Source organism: Eupeodes corollae, chromosome 1 (genome assembly GCF_945859685.1).
Source record: "Eupeodes corollae chromosome 1, idEupCoro1.1, whole genome shotgun sequence".
Classification (NCBI taxonomy): domain Eukaryota; kingdom Metazoa; phylum Arthropoda; class Insecta; order Diptera; family Syrphidae; genus Eupeodes; species Eupeodes corollae.
In genome coordinates this window covers 297,211,177-297,232,651 of record NC_079147.1, presented here as the reverse complement: position 1 = coordinate 297,232,651, position 21,475 = coordinate 297,211,177, and the positions used below count along the sequence as shown (strand labels likewise).

Genomic DNA, 21,475 nt, shown 5'->3' with positions numbered 1-21,475 from the left:
AGGTTCTTATGTTTGACAAATTGTTTATTTACCTACCTCATTTCTGTGGTGATTACACACTTCGGAATGTGAAGAAAGTACTCATGCAACCTACATTATGTACCCGCCTACAATGAACATACTAATTAAGAGTCATTAACTCAGAGGCGCATGACTTAAGCGCCTATTGCAAATATACCCAGGAAACCACCGTATCGCAATTCTCAGAACATTCCAAAATATTAATTGGTAAATATTGATTTAAGACTGTTATAATAACAGCAACTAACTTGAGATTTGTTTATTTAAGATTTTATATGACAAAGAAAAAACAAACCTGAACAAAACTACTTCCGTCGATTTTTCAAAACCCTCAGAACACAGAACTTACAAACATGACAAAAAGCCATGTTATTAATTATAAAGACAAGTACAGAGTGCTTAAAACTTAACAAGGATACTTAAAGTTCTGCGAACACACTTTGATATTTAAGATAAGAACCGAACATATAAAATAGACACAGCTTAAGAACGTTTCCAGATAGTCTTTAGCTGAAATAGTGCAACGAAATATGTTCCGTAAGTACAACTGCATACACTTTTAACTTCAAATTGTTCATTAAATTTTTCAATTATGATAGGAATTCTAATTTTGACGGTTTTGCTGACGAGCATACCAGTCCGACCGACAATAGCAGCAGATGAATGTACGGGTATTCCTGATGGATTAACATTTCAAGATCCAAGCGATTGTCACGGATATTTTATTTGTTTAAGCGGTCGAAAGTTTCAGCAATATTGTGCAGCTGGATATAAATATGATAAAATAGCGGCGATTTGTGTTTGGGGAAAGTGTCCACCTTGTGGTGTTTGCGAGGATGCAAGTACGATGGAAAATGCAACTACAATCGAACCAATTGCGTCAGTAACACCTGCAATCGAAACTGAGGCAGAGCCTGAGACAACTGCCCCGTCAACAACTGAACGTGATATTTCTGCAATAACTGCGTCATCAAGTGAAGCTGCGACTTCGTCAACATCAACAGTTCCTCCTAATTTAACACAGGATACTTCAGGAAAACCTGTATCTTCAACTGGGGCTGTTACTGACTCAACACCAACAGTGTCTGAATCAAGTTCTTCTTCATCTTCTACACCTGAACAGTCCACATCAAGAACACCTGCTTCCTCAACTGAAGCTGTCACTGATTCAACAACTATAGCGTCTGCAACTACTGAACAGAATACTTCATTACCACCTGCATCCCCAACTCAGGCTGTTACTGACTCAACACCGACAGTGTCTGAATCAAGTTCTTCTCCATCTTCTTCACCTGAACAGTCCACATCAAGAACACCTGCTTCCTCAACTGACGCTGTCACTGATTCAACAACTTTAGCGGCTACAACTACTGAACAGGATACTTCATTGCTACCTGCATCCCCAACTCAGGCTGTTACTGACTCAACACCAACAGTGTCTCAATCAAGTTCTTCTCCATCTTCTGCACCTGAACAGTCCACATCAAGAACACCTGCTTCCTCAACTGAAGCTGTCACTGATTCAACAACTACATCGTCTTCAATTACTGAACAGGATACTTCAATACCATCTGCATCCTCTACTGGGGCTGTTACTGATTCAACACCAACAGTGTCTGAATCAAGTTCTTCTGCATCTTCTACACCTGAACAGTCCACATCAAGAACACCCGCTTCCTCAACTGAAGCTGTCACTGATTCAACAACTATAGCGTCTGCAACTACTGAACCGGATACTTCATTACCACCTGCATCCGTAACTCAGGCTGTTTCTGACTCAACATTAACAGTGTCTGAATCAAGTTCTAATCCATCTTCTACACCTGAACAGTCCACATCAAGAACTCCTGCTTCCTCAACTGAAGCTATCACTGATTCAACAACTACATCGTCTTCAACTACTGAACAGGATACTTCTATACCACCTGCATCGCCAACTGAGGCTGTTTCTGTCTCAACACCAACAGTGTCTGAATCAAGTTCTACTCCATCTTCTATACCTGAACAGTCCACATCAAGAACACCTGCTTCCCCAACTGAAGCTGTCACTGATTCAACAACTATAGCGGCTACAACTACTGATCAGGATACTTCAATACCACCTGCATCCTCAACTGGGGCTGTTACTCACTCAACACCAACAGTGTCTGAATCAAGTTCTACATCAAGAACACCTGCTTCCTCAACTGAAGCTGCCACTGATTCAGCAACTATAGCGTCTACAACTACCAAACAGGATACTTCAATACCACCTGCATCCCCAACTGGGCCTGTTACTGACTCAACACCAACAGTGTCTGAATCAAGTTCTTCATCAAGAACACCTGCTTCCTCAACTGAAGCTGTCACTGATTCAACAACTATAGCGTCTGCAACTACTGAACAGAATACTTCATTGCCACCTGCCTCCCCAACTCAGGCTGTTACTGACTCAACACCAACAGTGTCTGAATCAAGTTCTTTGCCATCTTCTACACCTGAACAGTCCACACCAAGAACACCTGATTCCTCAACTGAAGCTGTCACTGATTCAACAACTATAGCGGCTACAACTACTGAACAGAATACTTCATTACCACCTGCATCCCCAACTCAGGCTGTTACTGACTCAACACCTGAACAGTCCACATCAAGAACACCTGCTTCCCCAACTGAAGCTGTCACTGATTCAACAACTATAGCGGCTACAACTACTGATCAGGATACTTCAATGCCACCTGCATCCTCAACTGGGCCTGTTACTGACTCAACACCAACAGTGTCTGAATCAAGTTCTTCATCAAGAACACCTGCTTCCTCAACTGAAGCTGTCACTGATTCAACAACTATAGCGTCTGCAACTACTGAACAGGATACTTCATTGCCACCTGCCTCCCCAACTCAGGCTGTTACTGACTCAACACCAACAGTGTCTGAATCAATTTCTTCTTCATCTTCTACACCTGAACAGTCCACATCAAGAACACCTGCTTCCTCAACTGAAGCTGTCACTGATTCAGCAACTATAGCGTCTACAACTACCGAACAAGATACTTCAATACCACCTGCATCCTCAACTGGGCCTGTTACTGACTCAACACCAACAGTGTCTGAATCAAGTTCTTCATCAAGAACACCTGCTTCCTCAACTGAAGCTGTCACTGATTCAACATATATAGCGTCTGCAACTACTGAACAGGATACTTCATTGCCACCTGCATCCCCAACTCAGGCTGTTACTGACTCAACACAATCAGTGTCTGAATCAAATTCTTCTCCATCTTCTACACCTGAACAGTCCACATCAAAAACACCTGATTCCTCAACTGAAGCTGTCACTGATTCAACAACTATAGTGGCTACAACTACTGAACAGGATACTTCATTGTCACCTGCATCCCCAACTCAGGCTGTTACTGACTCAACACCAACAGTGTCTGAATCAAGTTCTTCTCCATCTTCTACACCTGAACAGTCCACATCAAGAACACCTGCTTCCTCAACTGAAGCTGTCACTGATTCAACAACTATAGCGGCTACTACTACTGTACAGGATATTTCATTACCACCTGCATCCCCAACTCAAGTTGTTACTGACTCAACACCTGAACAGACTACATCAAGGACACCTGCTTCCTCAACCGAAGCTGTCACTGATTCAAAAACCATAGCGTCTTCAACTACTGATCAGGATACTTCAATACCACCTGCATCCTCAACTGGGGCTGTTACTGACTTAACACCAACAGTGCCTGAATCAAGTTCTACTCCATCTTCTACACATGAACAGACCACAACCAGAACACCTGCATCCTCAACTGAAGCTACCGTTGAATCAACATCTATAGAGTCTTCTACTACCGCACAAGATACTTCAGTAATACCTGCATCTTCAACTGAGGCTGTTACTGGGTCTACTTCCACATTGTCTGAATCAAGTTCTGCATCATCTACACCTGAACAGACCACATCAAGAACACCTGTATCTTTAACTGAGGCTACCACTGAATCAACATCTAAAGCCCCTTCAAGAGTACCTGCATCTTCAACTGAAGCTGTTACTGATTCAACATCAACAGTTTCTGAATCAAGTTCCAATGCATCTTCTTCATCCGAACAGAATTCTTCAGAAACACCTGCAGCCTCAACGGAGGATGCCACTGAATCAACATCTACAGTATCTGAACCTGATCAGAATTCTTCAGTAACACCTGTATCCTCAACTGACGAAGCTATTAAATCAACATCTACAATATCTTCAACTACTGAAGAAGATGTTTCCGAATCCAATGCACAAAATCCAGAAAAACAAATCAACTGTACAAACGTTGTCAATGAATACCTAATACCAGACCCTAAACACTGTCAGATTTTCTGGATGTGTCGCCAAGAAATCCCAATCAGATTCGTTTGCCCGGCCGGACAGTGGTTTGATAGGTACAAGCAAATTTGTCAACCTTCCGAGATTGCTAACTGCTCTGCAAATATAAACTGATATCGACTCTAAGATCATAACCTAAAAATAAGAATTATGTACGTATATTTTGTTCCCTATATCAAAAAATGTCGTAAGACATTCTTTTTCTAAAATATGTAAAAACTTATCCTTAAAGAATTATAATAAATGCTCAGACAACTTAGCCTTTTTCTTATTTGTTATTAAACATATTTAGATGACTTTCTCAGGTTTAGGATTTTCAATTCTTAATAAAATATCTTCAGGATGGATTTGTCATTTCCCTAATGAAGCGTGTATTTCCTTAACTAAAAATATGAGTCATCACATTAAAGCTAATCAAAGGTAAACTTCTATCTGCTGCATTTCTCCGGACAACGTACCTATTAAACAAAAATCCCACAATTCTCAAGTGATATAAACAAAATACTTTTCCTTATCAATTCCATGGTATTCCACATTATGAGTAGCTATCCGATCATCGAGACATATTGGACACTTAGTTCTTACTAAGAAGTCGACTATGAATTAAAGATAATAACATATGTAATATTTACAAAGGTTCTCAAATGGGTTAATAAGTTATTTCTGTGCAAGTGCTTAGCGATTTTACAAAAATAAGTGCCACTTCTTGAAAAGTAAATCTTTTCAATTGTGATATATAGATGGCACTTGAGATTAGAGATAATAATTTTGCTATAACAGTTTAATTTAGATAACAATCAATAATATAAAACGAACTGGCTTATAGTTTCTTTTGGTAGTCCTTTCTTACGGTACTAAAGTTAAATACACATTATGATTAGTGAGTATTTTTGTGTTTAGAGCGAAAAGCTTAACGAAGCGATAGCAGTAATAATTGAATCTATTGTAATTGACAGGTCTGACGGCGATAGGAATTTTCTTGGCTTTACTATTGCAACTTGGTGCTTCGGTAGAGGATTGTGAAGACAATTCAATTGGAAAAACTTTACAAGATCCTGAAGATTGTACTGGATATTTTTTGTGTCACTCTGGACATAAGCTTCAGCAATATTGTGCCCCGGGATATAAATATCAAAAAGAAATTGAAGCGTGCGTTGTTGGAAAGTGCCCACCATGCAATTGTGATAAGACTCCAACAGAGCCTCCCACAGAGCCTCCAACAGATCCTCCAACTGAGCCCCCAACTGTGCCTCCAACTGAGCCCCCAACTGAGCCACCAACAGAACCTCCAACAGAGCCTCCAACTGAGCCTCCAACATCAGGAACTCCAACAGAGCCACCAACAGAGCCCCCAACAGGGCTTCCAACAGAGCCTCCAACAGGACTTCCAACAGAGCCTCCAACAGGGCCTCCAACAGGTAATCCAACTGAGCCTCCAAATGAGCCTCCAACAGAGCCTCCAACTGAGCCACCAACAGAGACCCCGTCAGAACCTCCAACCCAACCTCCAACAGAGCCCCCATCAAAACCATCAACAGTAAGTTGTGAAAACATTCGTGATGGATCGTTCTTCGCTGATTCCGTGCATTGCCGTGACTATTATGTCTGTCGTAATGGGGAACCAGTTCTGCTTCACTGCGAAAAAGGCATGTGGTTTGATGACATCAACTTTGTTTGCAACTTCCCTCCCTTAGTCGATTGTCCTGCAAATATTGACTAAAACAACCGAAGTGAACTTTAAATTTAAACTTTTAGTTTAAAATAAATTGTTAATGATTTAATTGAATAATTGTGGCACTGAAATGCTTTCGTTTTATCTTTACTTAAGCTAAACAAGGAAAACAATAATATTAATAATGTAATAAAAATATAAGGAATGAATCTTTTTGTTTCATTGTTTATTTACAACGTGCGTATACAAATTTCCTGCTGCACCATGAACTTTCTTATCAAATGTAAGTGTAAGTTATTTAGATAACATTTTTCTGTTGATAACATTTTATCTTGTTAATTAATGACAAATAATCTTCTTTGAATGAAATATGACTTATGTAACCCTGAGAGTGTAATGGAATACCAAACATTTAATCTGTCTTTAATAAAACGCAATAGGTTGCTTAAAGCGTTTATTTTATTTTTTGACAGTTTTAACCCCAGGTCACACTTGGGTTTTTCTTAGCAGATCTAAAGAATTATGCAAAAAGTAGAAGTGTCATTGCACGTGTTTGTGGACCAATACATTTATATTTAAGACGCAAATGCAGTGCAGCTGACATAAAAAGATACAAGTGTACACCGGGTCTTAAGGGTATTTTTCTCAGTTAAAGAAGTTAATAAATAAATACGTTCGGAGCGGCTTTTTACAGGGAAACCTTGGTATACAAAACATACACTATGACGGACGGAATTAAGCTAACTTATTTTTAAATGTCACTTTTTTATGCACTGTAAGTCAAGCTAAACGTCAAATACTTTAACAATGCGCCACCTATTGGTTTTTATTTAAGTATGTTCTTCTCTTGGCAACGATGTTAGTTAATGAAGTTAGAAAATTGATGATCGATGATCTATGATAGAAGTATGATCAGCGGTCTTCCTCTACTGCGCTGACTTTCCGGGCTGGAGCATTAGTTTCAATGCGTCTCAGTCGTTGGACTTTTACCCTTCTGGCTAAGTCTACTTTGCCTTACAATCTGTACAGCTCGTTGTTCCACATTCTCGTCCACTGACCTTCTATGCATACCTTACTGCTTGAAACCCAGCACGTCAGATGTGGCTTCCCCGATTGCGTCTTGGCAATGTTGCAACTGGTTCTCGATACATTGTGTTGGCGACAGAAAACGTCGAAATAAGTAGCTTGTGACTCGTTTGGGGAAGGGATTGGCGACCTGCTGTAATTTTAGCCGTCTGGCGTTGTATCACCACCCAACAGCTTCTGCAAAGCCGAAGTGATACCTTGGCTACATCGAGGTAGTGGTCGATGTTAGCTCCTCGGAAAGGTCGGACATTCAATGATGCTGGAAGCGTGTCTTCACAATATGGTCAATCTGGTTGACGGTAGGTTGATGTGGAGAACTCCAAGTACCTTTGTGAATGTTGAGGTATGTAAAACGCGTACTGACAACGATGACGTTTCGCCTCGTAGCAAAATCGATGAGCCGGATTTTTTTATGGGAAGTTCTATCCTGTAGGCTGTATTTCCCGAAAATTCCACCAATGATGTCTTCCCTTCCCAGCTTGGCATTGAAATCGCCCAAGACAAATTTAATATCGTAGCTAGGACACTGGAAATATGCTTTGTCCAAGAGCTTGAAAAAAACATCATTGGTGTTGCCTACGTTCTCTCCTGTTGGGGACGTATGAGCATATTATGATAATTTTGCTGAATTTAACCTCGATGTGATGCACCTATAGCTTGTTGCTTAAGTCTTTATTTTCTCTGTAGCAGTCACCATAGTAAATATCGCATTTTTTCATCCCATTGCGTTTTTTGGATGGCAGTGATATCTGCTTTATAGCAGTCTAGGGCATCCGCTAGCTCTTCGGCTGCGCGTGGTCTATTAAGGGACCTAACATTCCACGTGCATATCTAAAGTTCTTTGTCCTAACCCGAGGCTTGTTGGTTCTTCGCAACTAGTTTTTCTTTACGTGGCTGGGAAGTCAAAGTGACGAAAGTCCTTCAGCCTGAAAGACCAATACCCTGGTTAAACTCCAAGGGAAACAGCTGTCATATCTGCTTCTTACAAGCCTGACTCCGAATATGTCGTAGTAGCCCAATAAGGTGCACACTAAGTTATTCAACCTTACTGGAACTGTAGATGCCACTATTGATTATATGTTGGGAATTCCTCCATTGCCGTCTGGATGAAAGAAGGGGTGAATTAGTGGAAACACTTCTCCGCCTTCTCTCGTTTGCTATTCCCAACATCTTTCCACTGGGGTTGAATCCAATCTTAAATTATTAGGTATTTAAGATCCCGTTGTTCACCACGGAGAAGTGAGAGTAGGATTAAATAGACAGAGGTGGGTTTTTAGAAAAACCGGTGGACGCTCATAACCTACTCTTGTTTCAATGACAATCCTTTGATTAGGTCTACTGAGAAAGCTAACTTCTTTGCAAGTCAGTTTTCCGCAAATTCCACCACACCCGATAGTATCATAGTTCCTCCAGTTTTTAAGCACGTTAATGATTCCATTTGACTATTCTTTTTGTAGTACTAGTACTTTAGTACTTTGAAATTTCAACATACATATATAAATTCGCTTGTTTGAGATGGTTTTTTCACGCTACCAAAACCCTATTCTTCTGAGGTATTTCCGAGCAGTTGAAAACAGCATTTGTTCAGATAGTACCCCAAAAAGGTGAATATTTGTCTTCCTCAATTTATGGACCGATTGCACTAACGACCCTTCTTTTCCTGGTCATGGAAACGCTGATTAGTAATCAGCTTAAGAAATAGCTTGAGAGGTGAAAGCTTCTTAATGACCGTTAATACGCTTTTCGTAGAAATAGGTTCACTGTGCGGTGGAACCACTGTGCACTGGTGATTTCATGGTTCAACGCACAGATCAGTGAAACTTATCCTTACATAGTTTTGAAGAAAGCACTTGATATTGTGAAGACATTTGATAAAGTCTGGCTATAATTAATATAATTTTAGCAAGTACCCACTACCCACCTTGGTCCTCTGGAAAAGTTTCGGATATACACTTCTTCGCCCACAGCAAACTTGGACTTCAATGCATGCATCTTTGGCGGTTCTTCACGTGGTGCTAGTTGTGACAAAAGCGTGTGGGGCTGTCTAGCATGAAGCAGTTCTGATATTGACTTTTCACTTGAATTTGGTAAAGACCTGTAAGAAACTAAAAATTTTAGTAAGGCTTTTCTTTTATCATTATCATCTTGAAACAGCTTTTTCATCGCGGATTAAGGGTGATATGGGGCCGATCTCAAGTGTTGAATATTACCCTTTTCCGTAAAGCTGGGTGCCATTATCGGAAACTATCAACTCAGGCAGGCATTCAATTCCAAAAATTTTCTCCAAAGCTGTTAGCTTTGACTCTTCTGACGTATTTGACATTTCGACCACATACGGAAAATTAAAGTAAGCATCAACTACACAGATAAGATACATGCCCGTCAGTAAGGGACCTTGTACCATGGACCAAAGTCCACATGTACCCTCTGCCATTGTTCTGATGGTGTTGGCCAACTCGTAAACTCCTGTTTTGGATTTGCAGCATTTTGTTGGCACTTCTCACATTGCTGTATTAACAATTCAATTTCATGGTCAACTCTACGGCAATAACAATATCGACGAGCTAACTGTTTTGTCGAAAATATACCCCAATGGCCAGCATGTAACATATTTAAAACCTTTTTTCTTAAACTTAAGGGAACGATAACCCTAGACATATTGTTGCCCTGCTGGAGCAAAACTCCATTTTGGCGAGTTAAAGCAAAACGCCGAGAAAAAAATTGCCTTAAGTCTTTATCTTCTTTCTTAAGCTTATCAGGCCAACCAATATCTAGCAGTCGATAAACAATTCTAAGCACTGGATCCTTAGCTGTTTCCTGTGCTACCAGCTTTGCATTGACGGGAAAATCAGCAAGTTCATCATCCATATCTGCATTCACCTCAAAAATGTTCTCTTCTTCATCGTCGAATTTAGTATCATGCCCTAAAGGCAAGCGGGACAAGCCATCTGCATTTCCATGTTAACGTGTTGGCTTGTACGTGATGGTATAAGTATATGCCATCAAAATAATAGCCCATCTCTGCAACCTGTGAGCTGTCATTGTTGGTTTGGTAACTGCTTGCTGGGGCTAAATATGGACAAAAGCGGCATATGGTATGTAACTAACTCGAACATGCGACCATAAATGTATTGGTGAAATTTCTGTACACCGAATATTGGGGCTAAATATGGACAAAAGCGGCATATGGTATGTAACTAACTCGAACATGCGACCATAAATGTATTGGTGAAATTTCTGTACACCGAATATTATTGAGGGCACCTCCTTCTCAATCTGGCTGTATTTGACTTGCTGGGAGTTCAATGTCTTTAATGCATGGGCTATAGGGCGTAATGTATCGTTATCCTGATCCATCAGGATAACGATACATTAAAACAGCACCAATTCCATGACACGATGCATCCGTCGCTAGCACGATTGGTGATTCGTTTGTAAAATGCACATGACGCGTTGTTTCTACCACTTCCGACTTTGATTGATCGAACGCTTCCTGATGACGCCTAGTCCAAATGAAGCGTGTATTCTGTTTTCGTAACTCGTTGAGCGGAGCTAAAATTTTAGAAAGATTAAAGATTAAAAGATTCCTAAAAAAGTAACTGCTTAAGGTCTTTGGGGGTTTCATATTTTTAACAGCTTTAATTCCACTATAGGTTGGCCTTATACCTTCAGCATCAATCTTGTGACCCAGATACTCAATGCTTTTTTGAACAAACTCGCATTTCTTAACTTCACTGTGTGGGCCAAAAGATTTTAGTCGACCCAAAAGTTCTTTGACGTTTCAGCATGTTCTTTATTGTTACGGCCCGTAACTATAAAATCGTTAATAAAAACAGCACAATGATTCATCCAAGATATAAATTGATCCATCAACTTTTGGAACATGCAAATGGCACTAGCGATTCCAATGGGCAAATACCTCCCTTTTAATCCCCAATTTTCTTCTGCTTGTAACGTCTAATCCAATAATTTGTTTCACTCTTCATACCCATTTTCATCTTTGAACGTTGAACTACAAGGACAAAATATGGTAAAAATAAAAAACCACTTAGAATGTAATGTTTCGGAAAACCAACTCTGTCTTTTACTGTAAAAGCATCCGATCCGATCCGATGCGGAATGTCGCCAGAAAGGACGCAAGCTGTTTGAATTTTCTGGGGCGATACAAGTAATTTGTATCTCCATCTGATCTGGATACAATTTACAGAACCTTTATTTCTCATGCTATTATATTAGTTCTTCAGCCGTACAACGCGAATGTGGAATGCTTTACCGCGCTCTATCTTTCTCTGTCACTGTAATGCTCAAGAACTCAAAACCAGTGTACACCAACACTCCGTCCCTTATGCCCTTAAGTGGTATCTCATGTACGCAAAAAAGGCATAATGGTTTAGAAAGTGTTTTTAAAATGTGGATCCCTAAAACGTTCAATTGAACTTTACTATTTACCAATTGAGAGGTCTTTAAAAAAATTCTAATAAATACATTGGCAAATCTTAAGATTTCATTTCTTCAATAAAATGAACCTATGTGAAACTATGTCGTCGTAAAGTGTCGATATAAAATATTTTTTCCTTTGTCTGAATTTTAATTAAAACTAATTGATATTGGTAATTGTTACTAAACTTATAGATATGTTTATATTTACTTTTCGGAGAGTAAATGGTATTTCAATCAAATTTTATAAGTACTTTTCCACAATAATGTGGGGTGTAATGTTTACTGGTCTTTTAGGTTCTTATGATATTTTTAATAAATAATAATTGCATCGAGTTTCTCAGAGATCTATACAAATAATGAAAAATGAATTATTGATAGCATTCTTCTAATGTATTTGTTCTAAAAGGCAAAATAAAAAAATAAATTAAATTTAGTCAATAAAATGCAGAATAAATATATTGAAACGTTCAGTTATATTTCGAAAGCAGAATCATGATGGACAAGCTTTCACTAGGTAATAAGTCAAATCTAGAAATTCATACACCAAGATTAAAATTAAAATTTTAAATTTATTTTCAGCTTCAATAATTCTTTTTGTAATTGGTACTCTATCAGTGCCATTTCTTAATGGATACTCAGTCAATAATGGATGCTATAATAAGCGGAATGGTTACACGTACAGAGATCCAGAAGACAGTTTTGGATTTTTCATTTGCAAAAGTGATTTTGTTTCATATAAAAAGTGCGATGTCGGCTATGAACTTAATGAAATCAATCACAAATGTGAAAGGGAACCAAGGAAAAGCAATTACCTTTTAATACGAAGTCGAAGAGAATCAGGTTCTTCTGTAGATGTAGAAAACGATTCTTCAATATCGACAGCCCCACCATCTTCTTCCACCTCATCTGGTAGTGTGAACAATGAACAATCTTCAGCAGCAACTGAAGCTAATTCATCGTCGGGATCGTCAGACTCAATGATCACAACTTCTAAAGCTATAGCGACCCCAGCAACCAGCACCGGAGATGGCGATTCTTCAAGTTCCACTGATAAATCTTCCAGCTTAAAACCCAATGAACATACCTCAGCAGCAACTGAAGCTAATTCATCTGCGGGATCGTCAGACTCAACGATCACAACTTCTAAGGCTCCAGCGACCCCAGCAACCAGCACCGGAGATGGCGATTCTTCAAGTTCCACTGATAAATCTTCCAGCTTAAAACCCAATGTACATACCTCAGCAGCAACTGAAGCTAATTCATCTGCGGGATCGTCAGACTCAACGATCACAACTTCTAAGGCTCCAGCGACTCCAGCAACCAGCACCGGAGATGGCGATTCTTCAAGTTCCACTGATAAATCTTCTAGCTCAAAACCCAATGAACATACCTCAACAGCCACTGAACCTAATTCATCTTCGGGATCGTCAGACTCAGCAATCACAACTTCTAAGGCTCCAGCGACCCCAGCAACCAGCACCGGAGATGGCGATTCTTCAAGTTCCACTGATAAATCTTCCAGCTCAAAACCCAATGAACATACCTCAACAGCAACTGAAGCTAATTCATCTGCGGGATCGTCAGACTCATCGATCACAACTTCTCAGGCTCCAGCGACCCCAGCAACCAGCACGGGAGATGGCGAATCTTCAAGTTCCACTGATAAAACTTCCAGCTCAAAACCCAATGAACATACCTCAACAGCAACTGAAGTTAATTCATCTGCGGGATCGTCAGACTCAACGATCACAACTTCTAAAGCTCCAGCGACCCCAGCAACCAGCACCGGAGATGGCGATTCTTCAAGTTCCACTGATAAACCTTCCAGCTCAAAACCCAATGAACATACCTCAACAGCAACTGAAGCTAATTCATCTGCGGGATCGTCAGACTCAACGATCACAACTTCTAAGGCTCCAGCGACCCCAGCAACCAGCACCGGAGATGGCGATTCTTCAAGTTCCACTGATAAACCTTCCAGCTCAAAACCCAATGAACATACCTCAACAGCAACTGAAGTTAATTCATCTGCGGGATCGTCAGACTCAACGATCACAACTTCTAAAGCTCCAGCGACCCCAGCAACCAGCACCGGAGATGGCGATTCTTCAAGTTCCACTGATAAACCTTCCAGCTCAAAACCCAATGAACATACCTCAACAGCAACTGAAGCTAATTCATCTGCGGGATCGTCAGACTCAACGATCACAACTTCTAAGGCTCCAGCGACCCCAGCAACCAGCACCGGAGATGGCGATTCTTCAAGTTCCACTGATATATCTTCCAGCTCAAAACCCAATGAACATACCTCAACCACAACTGAAGCTAATTCATCTGCGGGATCGTCAGACTCAACGATCACAACTTCTAAAGCTCCAGCGACCCCAGCAACCAGCACCGGAGATGGCGATTCTTCAAGTTCCACTGATAAACCTTCCAGCTCAAAACCCAATGAACATACCTCAACAGCAACTGAAGCTAATTCATCTTCGGGATCGTCAGACTCAACGATCACAACTTCTAAGGCTCCAGTGACCCCAGCAACCAGCACTGGAGGTGGCGATTCTTCAAGTTCCACTGATATATCTTCCACCTCAAAACCCAATGAACATACCTCAGCAGCAACTGAAGCTAATTCATCTGCGGGATCGTCAGACTCAACGATCACAACTTCTAAGGCTCCAGCGACCCCAGCAACCAGCACCGGAGATGGCGATTCTTCAAGTTCCACTGATATATCTTCCACCTCAAAACCAAATGAACATACCTCAATAGCAACTGAAGCTAATTCATCTGCGGGATCGTCAGACTCAACGATCACAACTTCTAAGGCTCCAGCGACCCCAGCAACCAGCACCGGAGATGGCGATTCTTCAAGTTCCACTGATACACCTTCCAGCTCAAAACCCAATGAACATACCTCAACAGCAACTGAAGCTAATTCATCATCGGGATCGTCAGACTCAACGATCACAACTTCTGAGGCTCCAGCGACCTCAGCAACCAGCACCGGAGATGGCGATTTTTCAAGTTCCACTGATAAACCTTCCAGCTCAAAACCCAATGAACATACCTCAACATCAACTGAAGCTAATTCATCATCGGGATCGTCAGACTCAACGATCACAACTTCTGAGGCTCCAGCGACCCCACCAACCAGCACTGGAGGTGGCGATTCTTCAAGCTCCGCTGGTGTATCTTCCAGTTTATCAACAACAGAACCAACTCCTACCATCAATCAATCAACAACGTCTTCTAGTGCAAATTCGGGACCAACTTCAGCATCAGGATTGCCTTGTCCACAAGAACCATTCAAACTTGATTGCATAAACAAACCAACTGGTACTATTGCAGCTGATCCATTTGATTGCAGCAAGTATCATTATTGCAGAAAAGACATAACCTATACGAAAAATTGCAAAGACGATCTTTTGTTCGATCCCGACAGTAAACGTTGTGTTTCTCACGAACTTGTCAAATGCCCTTACTATGGATGTGCTCCTAGTCCTAGTTATACAACTACAGCACGTAATCCAACTTCGACTGTTGAAGTGACAACTGCTACAACAAAAACTGTAGGACCAACGTCAGCCTCAGGATTGCCTTGTCCCCAGGAACCTTTTAAACTTGATTGCATAAACAAACCAACTGGTACTATTGCAGCTGATCCATTTGATTGCAGCAAGTATCATTACTGCAGAAAAGATATAACCTATACAAAAAATTGCAAAGACGATCTTTTGTTCGATCCTGACAATAAACGTTGCGTTTCTCCCGAACTCGTTAAATGCCCCTACCATGGATGTGATCCGGATATTATTACTACAACACTTACTCCAACTTCAACTACAACTAAAACTACAACTACAACTAAAACTTCAACTAAAACTACAACTACAGCTTCTCCAAATCATTGCCCTCCGAAAAAACCAGACTGTTCTAAGTTGGAAACAGGAACTGCTTTAGCTGATCCAACAGACTGTAATAAATTCTACGTCTGCCGCAATGGAGAAGCAATCTATTTCGAATGCCCTACAGGATTTTGGTTTGATAATTCCACATACCTTTGTAACTACCCGGTTTTGGTAAAATGTCCCCATCATGGATGCAAAAATTAAGCCTAACTTAAGATAACAAACAAAAATCTGTATGCTTTTATATTCACTTTACTTTCAATAAACTTTCATGCAAACTTATCTTGACTATCAATAAATTGGAGAAGTTTTAAACTTACCAGAACTTTCAGTTAGATAGGTAAACAACCAAAAGAGTTGCCTCATATACAAAATTGGTCTGTCATATTTATTTATTTTATGACGTTTATGACAGAAAATCGATTTATTGGCTGCGTTCAATCTCGTGTTGGATAGGGTATCCTGGATGGGTGGATTTTTAGATACCTTTTTGAACGAGTTGGATAGCTGTATTGTGATAACTGTCAAAAAGTAAAAACAACTTTCAGCTGTTCACAAAAAACAGAAAAACCTTTAAGCTTCGAAGTTAAAATTGTTGTAAGATAAAACATTTAATGGATAATTCAACTGATTCGTCGGACGATGATGAATTGATAGGTGCGGAGGATTCGGAGGCAAATAGCTTCTTCATTGTCTGTTATGTACAGAACATCCTCTAATACAACTTCAACTAATATTTTGTATCTTTTTGTTTACCAACAAATGCAAAAAGCTGAAATCAATTTTAATGTTTCTTGAAATTCAACCATGTGTTGAATCAGCTGTTCTGTCGGATAGCTTCATACCGCAGAAGTTTTTGGATACCTTTGGATTCCTTGTTTGACATCTCAGCTGTTTTTGATCAGCTGTTATTTTAAACGTAAAACACTAACAAAAAGGTATCCGGATCCCCTTTCTGTCTGAGATTGAATGCAGCCATATATATATATGTACCTGGTTTAAGTTTGACAGATATTTGAAAGTATCTCTCTGTAAGTAAGTAAAGTCAGTTAGTAAGCTTCGAAGTTTGATAGGACGGTATTTCAGCCACACATGTGCTAAGGAGACGAAATTCGATAACAAGCGGTTCAGGATCTTAACTATCCCAGTAACAGAATTGTCAAAATATTGAATATGCCACGATAAGGAGGTAAACAAAATTCAGCGTAGTTACAGATTCAAACTAAGCTGAACCACACAGCCTTTTTGAGGTTTAAATAATGCATGATGTTTTATTGATTTAACGCAACAGAAAACAACGTACTGTTCCAAGCAAACTTCAAACTCAAATCGATATTTTCTGTTTTTTGTTCCAAACGAAAATATACTTCCGCAACTTATTACGGCATAGGAAACTTTCCATTGTCTTTTTCTTTTTTAGTTCAGAGAAGAGCTCGAACTGTCAAAAAAATAATTGGGTTTCTTTTTGAGCTCTGATCGTTCAGAGTTTCAAATTTGTGTTTCTTTGTTAGTTCTGAAAATGTTCAGAGGGTGCTCTATGAGGTCAGAATAAACTAACAGAGAAACGAACAGTAAACAAACAGTAGCACCAAGGCTAAATTCGCCAACATAAGCCTAATATGAGCGCATGCCCCAACAGAGGAGAAAGATGAAGACACCAAAGACATATTCTTCGAGCTCTTGGACAAGACATATGAGCAGTGCCCTGGCTATGACATTAAAATTCTCTTAGGAGATTTTAATACCAAGCTAGGAAGAGAAGACATCTTTGGTGGCATAATCGGGAGATACAGCCTGCGCGACACTACCTCCGACAACGGATTCAGGCTGGTCGATTTCGCTGCGGGGCGAGACGTTCTGGTAGCTAGTACGTAGTTCACGCATCTCAATATCCACAAGGGGACATGGAAATCTCCTGATCAATCAACCGTCAACCAGATTGACCACATTGCGATCGACGCACGACACTTCTCCAGTATCCAGGATATCCGAACATTCCGAGAGACCAACATTGACTTGGACCACTACCTCGTTGTAGCCAAAGTACGGCTACGGATATCCCGATTCGACGTTAGACGGCTACAATCGCAAGAGACTGCCATGTCCTTTTCCGATCGAGTCTCTAATAACCTCTTAAGGAGTCCAATGCTTCCTGCATTAAGCATTGAAAACCAGTTGCGGCATCTCTGATGGCTGCAAGGCAATGTTGCCACTGGTTTCACACGGCCACCACAGCGAAACCCTTATTTTGACGACCAATGCCGGCAAGCGCACGCAGAAAAACAAGATTCATACAAAACGGCGCTGCACGAAAGGACTAGAAACCGGCTTCTTAGACGGAAAAAAAGAGAGCATGAGAAGCGCTCGATCGAGGAGATAGAGGGATGTCACAACAGGAATGAGGTTCGTAAATTTTACCAAAAGGTAAAAAAAACCTCCCAAGGTCACGAACCGAAGCCTGTAAGGACGATCAGAAGAACATCGTAGTAGAACCGCAGTCGATGCTGAGAATATAGAAAAATCACTTCTCCAAATTATATAACGGCGATGACGAACCAAATTCCGCTGTAAGGGAGATAGAACCACTCAACCCCGGCGACGCAGATCAACAATTCTGCCTACCGGACCTTGACGAAGTGAAGATAGCTATATCTAAACTTAAGTCAAACAAAGCTGCTGGAGCTGACGGCATCGCTGCCGAACTATTCAAAGCAGCAGGCGATGACTTGGTACGGAGCATGCACCAACTCATCTGCAAAATATGGTCGGAAGAAAGCATGCCCGATGAGTGGAATCTCAGCACGATACATAAGAAAGGAGACCCTCTAAACTGCGCCAACTACAGAGGTATCAGTCTCCTTAACATTGCGTATAAGATCCTCTCTGCCGAATTATGTGAACGTCTAAAGCCATTCGTCAACAACCTGATTGGTCCTTATCAGTATGGCTTCAGACCAGGAAAGTCCACCATCGACCAAATATTCACATTACGGAAGATCTTGGAACAAAGACAAGTCGATACACTGTCATGCGACTTCTTCAACATCGTTCTGGAAAGAATTGTGCAAAACGCAACCGTCAACACTAGAGGCACAATCTTCCAAAGGTCCATCCAATTACTCAGATACGCAGATGATATTGACATAATTGGAAGATCAAAGCGTGATGTCAGTGGAGCGTTTTTGAGCATTGCGACGGAAGCGAAGAAGATGGGTTTAGTGGTCAATGAGGGCAAGACCAAGTATATGCTGTCATCAAAAAAGGACACTGAACGACGACGTCTTGGACAAAACATCACCATGGACAGCTATAACTTTGAGGTAGTTAAGGACTTTGTCTACCTAGGCACCGCTATTAATGCAGACAACGACACCAGCGCTGAAATCAAACGAAGAATAACTCTTGCAAATCGCTGCTTCTTTGGACTTAGAAGGCAATTGAGAAGTAAAGTCCTTTCTTGAGCATGTAAAATCACCATTTATAAGACACTCATCATCCCGGTTCTCATTTATGGCACTGAGGCCTGGATCCTGTCAAAGAAAGATGAGAGCGTCTTAGGATGCTTCGAGAGAAAAATTCTTCGGGTGATTTTTGGTCCCGTAGGCATAGATGGAGAATGGAGGAGAAGATATAACGACGAACTGTACGGGCTGTACAGCGACACTGACCTAGTTAGCAGAATTAAAGTCCAACGGCTTAGATGGCTAGGTCATGTAGAGCGGATGGACATCAACGCTTTAGCCCGGAAGGTTTTCGAATCCAATCCCGAGGGACGGCGACTCAGGTGGGGCACCCAGGTGGGAGAGGACCTAAACCAACTTGGCGTGTGAAACTGGAGACAGCTAGCTAGGGACCGAGCTGGCTGGAGACGCATGTTAGTTGAGGCCCAGATCCGCCCCGGACTGTAGTGCCACCTTAAGTAAGTAAGTAAGTAAGTAAACAAACAATTTGATATTTGAAAGCCGGGAAACTAAAAAAAATCATCGTCAAAACAAAACGAACATTGGATCCATCGGATCCAGAGCTGTGTCACCTGAGTTACTTTCTCAGGAAGTAGGAACAAAAGACTAGATATCGCTCTGAACAACCAGCTCTAAGGATCTCAGTCATGCGCAGGACTCATAAGCCGGCCATGAAAGGAAATTTTAAAGTTTGATGAAAACACAGTCTCGGATGAACGGACTAATCATGTCAGTCATGCGCAGGCCCCCGCAAACAAAAAACGGAAAACGATTTACGTGTATGTACATGGAATGTGCGTACACTCAAAGCAGAGCAGCTTGCCGATGCTCTCGCCGAAATCAAAGCTGATGTGACAGCCCTCCAGAAGACACGATGGAATGGGCCAGGCAGTAGGATGATTGAAGGCAGTTATCTATAATATAGGAAATGTCTACTCGATGGGAGCAAGCGCTTATTTGGATGTGGTTTTGCTGTCAGAGGGAAACTAAGGCGAAGAGTTTTAAGCTTTCGGGAAGTAAGTGAAAGAGTGACGACAATCCGCATTAAGGCCAAATTCCACCACTTGAGCCTTATCCACCTCATGTCCCGACGGAAGAAAACGATGACAATACCAAAGAAGAATTCTACGAGCTCCTCGCCAAAACATGTAAGCAATGTCCGGGAAGATTTTAACGCCAAAATCGGTAAAGAAGGCATCTTTGGTAGGTCAATCAGAAGACATAGCCTATACGACATCACATCTGGAAACGAACTCAGGCTTATCGACTTCCTAGCCGAGAAAAACATGGTGTTGAGTAGCAGCAGATTCCCACGCCCAGATATCCACAAACGTACTTGGCCGTCCCCCGATGATCGAACATGCAACCAAATCTATCATGTTGCTATTGACGGAAGACACTCCTCTAGCATACTTTACGTTCGTACGTACAAATCAGCCAACATAGATTCCGACCACTACCTAGTTGGTGCTAAACTGCTCGTACGAATATCCATGGAAGCTCTTAGGCCAACAACAACCTCGAAGAGAAGATTCAACGTTGGAAGACTGCAGATGATACCGCCAATGCCTTTGCCGACCGAGTATCCCTAGAGCGGGATTGATTGCGAGAAACCCTACAACGGACAAGATGTGCCCAGAGACCCACTGGCAGCTTTGCAAACAATCCATCAGGAATGCTGCAGAAGAGGTGCTACCAATAAACCCCTGGTTTGACTCTGAATGTGCTCAGGCAAACGAAGCCAAAACGGAAGCATACAGATTGTGGCAGCAAAGGAGGACACGATCTTCCCGCCAGTTCTACGTCGACAAGAGAAGGGATGAGAACCGCTTGCTCAGAAGATAGAAAAAAGCCCATGAGCCAGCGTGAAGTCGAGGAGATCCAGGGATGTTTTGAACACGAAACAGGTGCGGAGCTTTTATAGAACAGTCAAAAAGAAAACAACAGCATTCACTAGCCACCCTGGAGCCTGCAAAGATAAGGAGGGGAATAACGTAGTCTAGACGCAGTCAATGCTAAAATCTGGAGAGATCATTTCAACCAGCTATTTAATGGTTATGAAGTCAACGATTCCACCAGCATCAGTCACGTAAAATCCAATTGAATGAGCACCCGACCATAGTGAGATCAAATTAGCCCCCGTCAGGCTGAAGTCGAACAAAGCAGGCGAGCTTTTTAAGTACGCTGGATCAGATCTGGTAAGGAGCATGCACCAACTAGTTACTAAAATTTGGTCCGGAGAAAGCATGCCCTACGCGTGGAACTTAAGCACCATCTGCCCGATCCATAAAAAAAGTTACCGCCTTCTCTGGCCAACTACAGAGGCATTAGCCTTTTAAACATAGCGTACAAGATCTTGCCTCAAGCCATTTATTGACAAACAAATTGGCCCTTACCAGTGTAGCTTCAGGCCTGGAAAATCTACCTCGGCCAAATTTTCACCCTACGCCAAATCCTGGTAAAGACCTAAGAACATAACATCGAAACACACCATCTTTTCATCGATTTTAAAGCAGCTTAT

At 41.3% G+C, this 21,475-nt stretch overlaps 2 protein-coding genes across 2 annotated transcripts; both read left to right on the top strand.

Moving 5' to 3' along the window:
- The first annotated feature begins 459 nt into the window (after positions 1 to 459).
- On the top strand, positions 460 to 15,766 carry LOC129951667 (mucin-5AC-like). Its single transcript, XM_056063918.1, has 4 exons — positions 460 to 558; positions 621 to 4,319; positions 5,338 to 6,027; positions 12,159 to 15,766. Exons 1-4 carry the CDS (start codon positions 552 to 554, stop codon positions 15,695 to 15,697), a joined length of 7,935 nt encoding a protein of 2,644 aa, XP_055919893.1. The 5' UTR covers positions 460 to 551; the 3' UTR covers positions 15,698 to 15,766.
- On the top strand, positions 5,121 to 6,262 carry LOC129941170 (spore coat protein SP85-like). Its single transcript, XM_056049739.1, has 2 exons — positions 5,121 to 5,261; positions 5,338 to 6,262. The coding sequence occupies exons 1-2, from the start codon at positions 5,255 to 5,257 to the stop codon at positions 6,099 to 6,101; spliced, it is 771 nt and encodes a 256-aa protein (XP_055905714.1). The 5' UTR covers positions 5,121 to 5,254; the 3' UTR covers positions 6,102 to 6,262.
- Positions 15,767 to 21,475: the final 5,709 nt, after the last annotated feature.

Bases quoted from the DNA above. Each gene is read 5' to 3' on its own strand.
- LOC129951667 (XM_056063918.1), top strand. The intron at 4,320-5,337 runs GTACAAACGTTG...TGTAATTGACAG, and splicing joins TCCAGAAAAACAAATCAACT to GTCTGACGGCGATAGGAATT. The intron at 6,028-12,158 runs GCATGTGGTTTG...ATTTATTTTCAG, and splicing joins TCTGCTTCACTGCGAAAAAG to CTTCAATAATTCTTTTTGTA.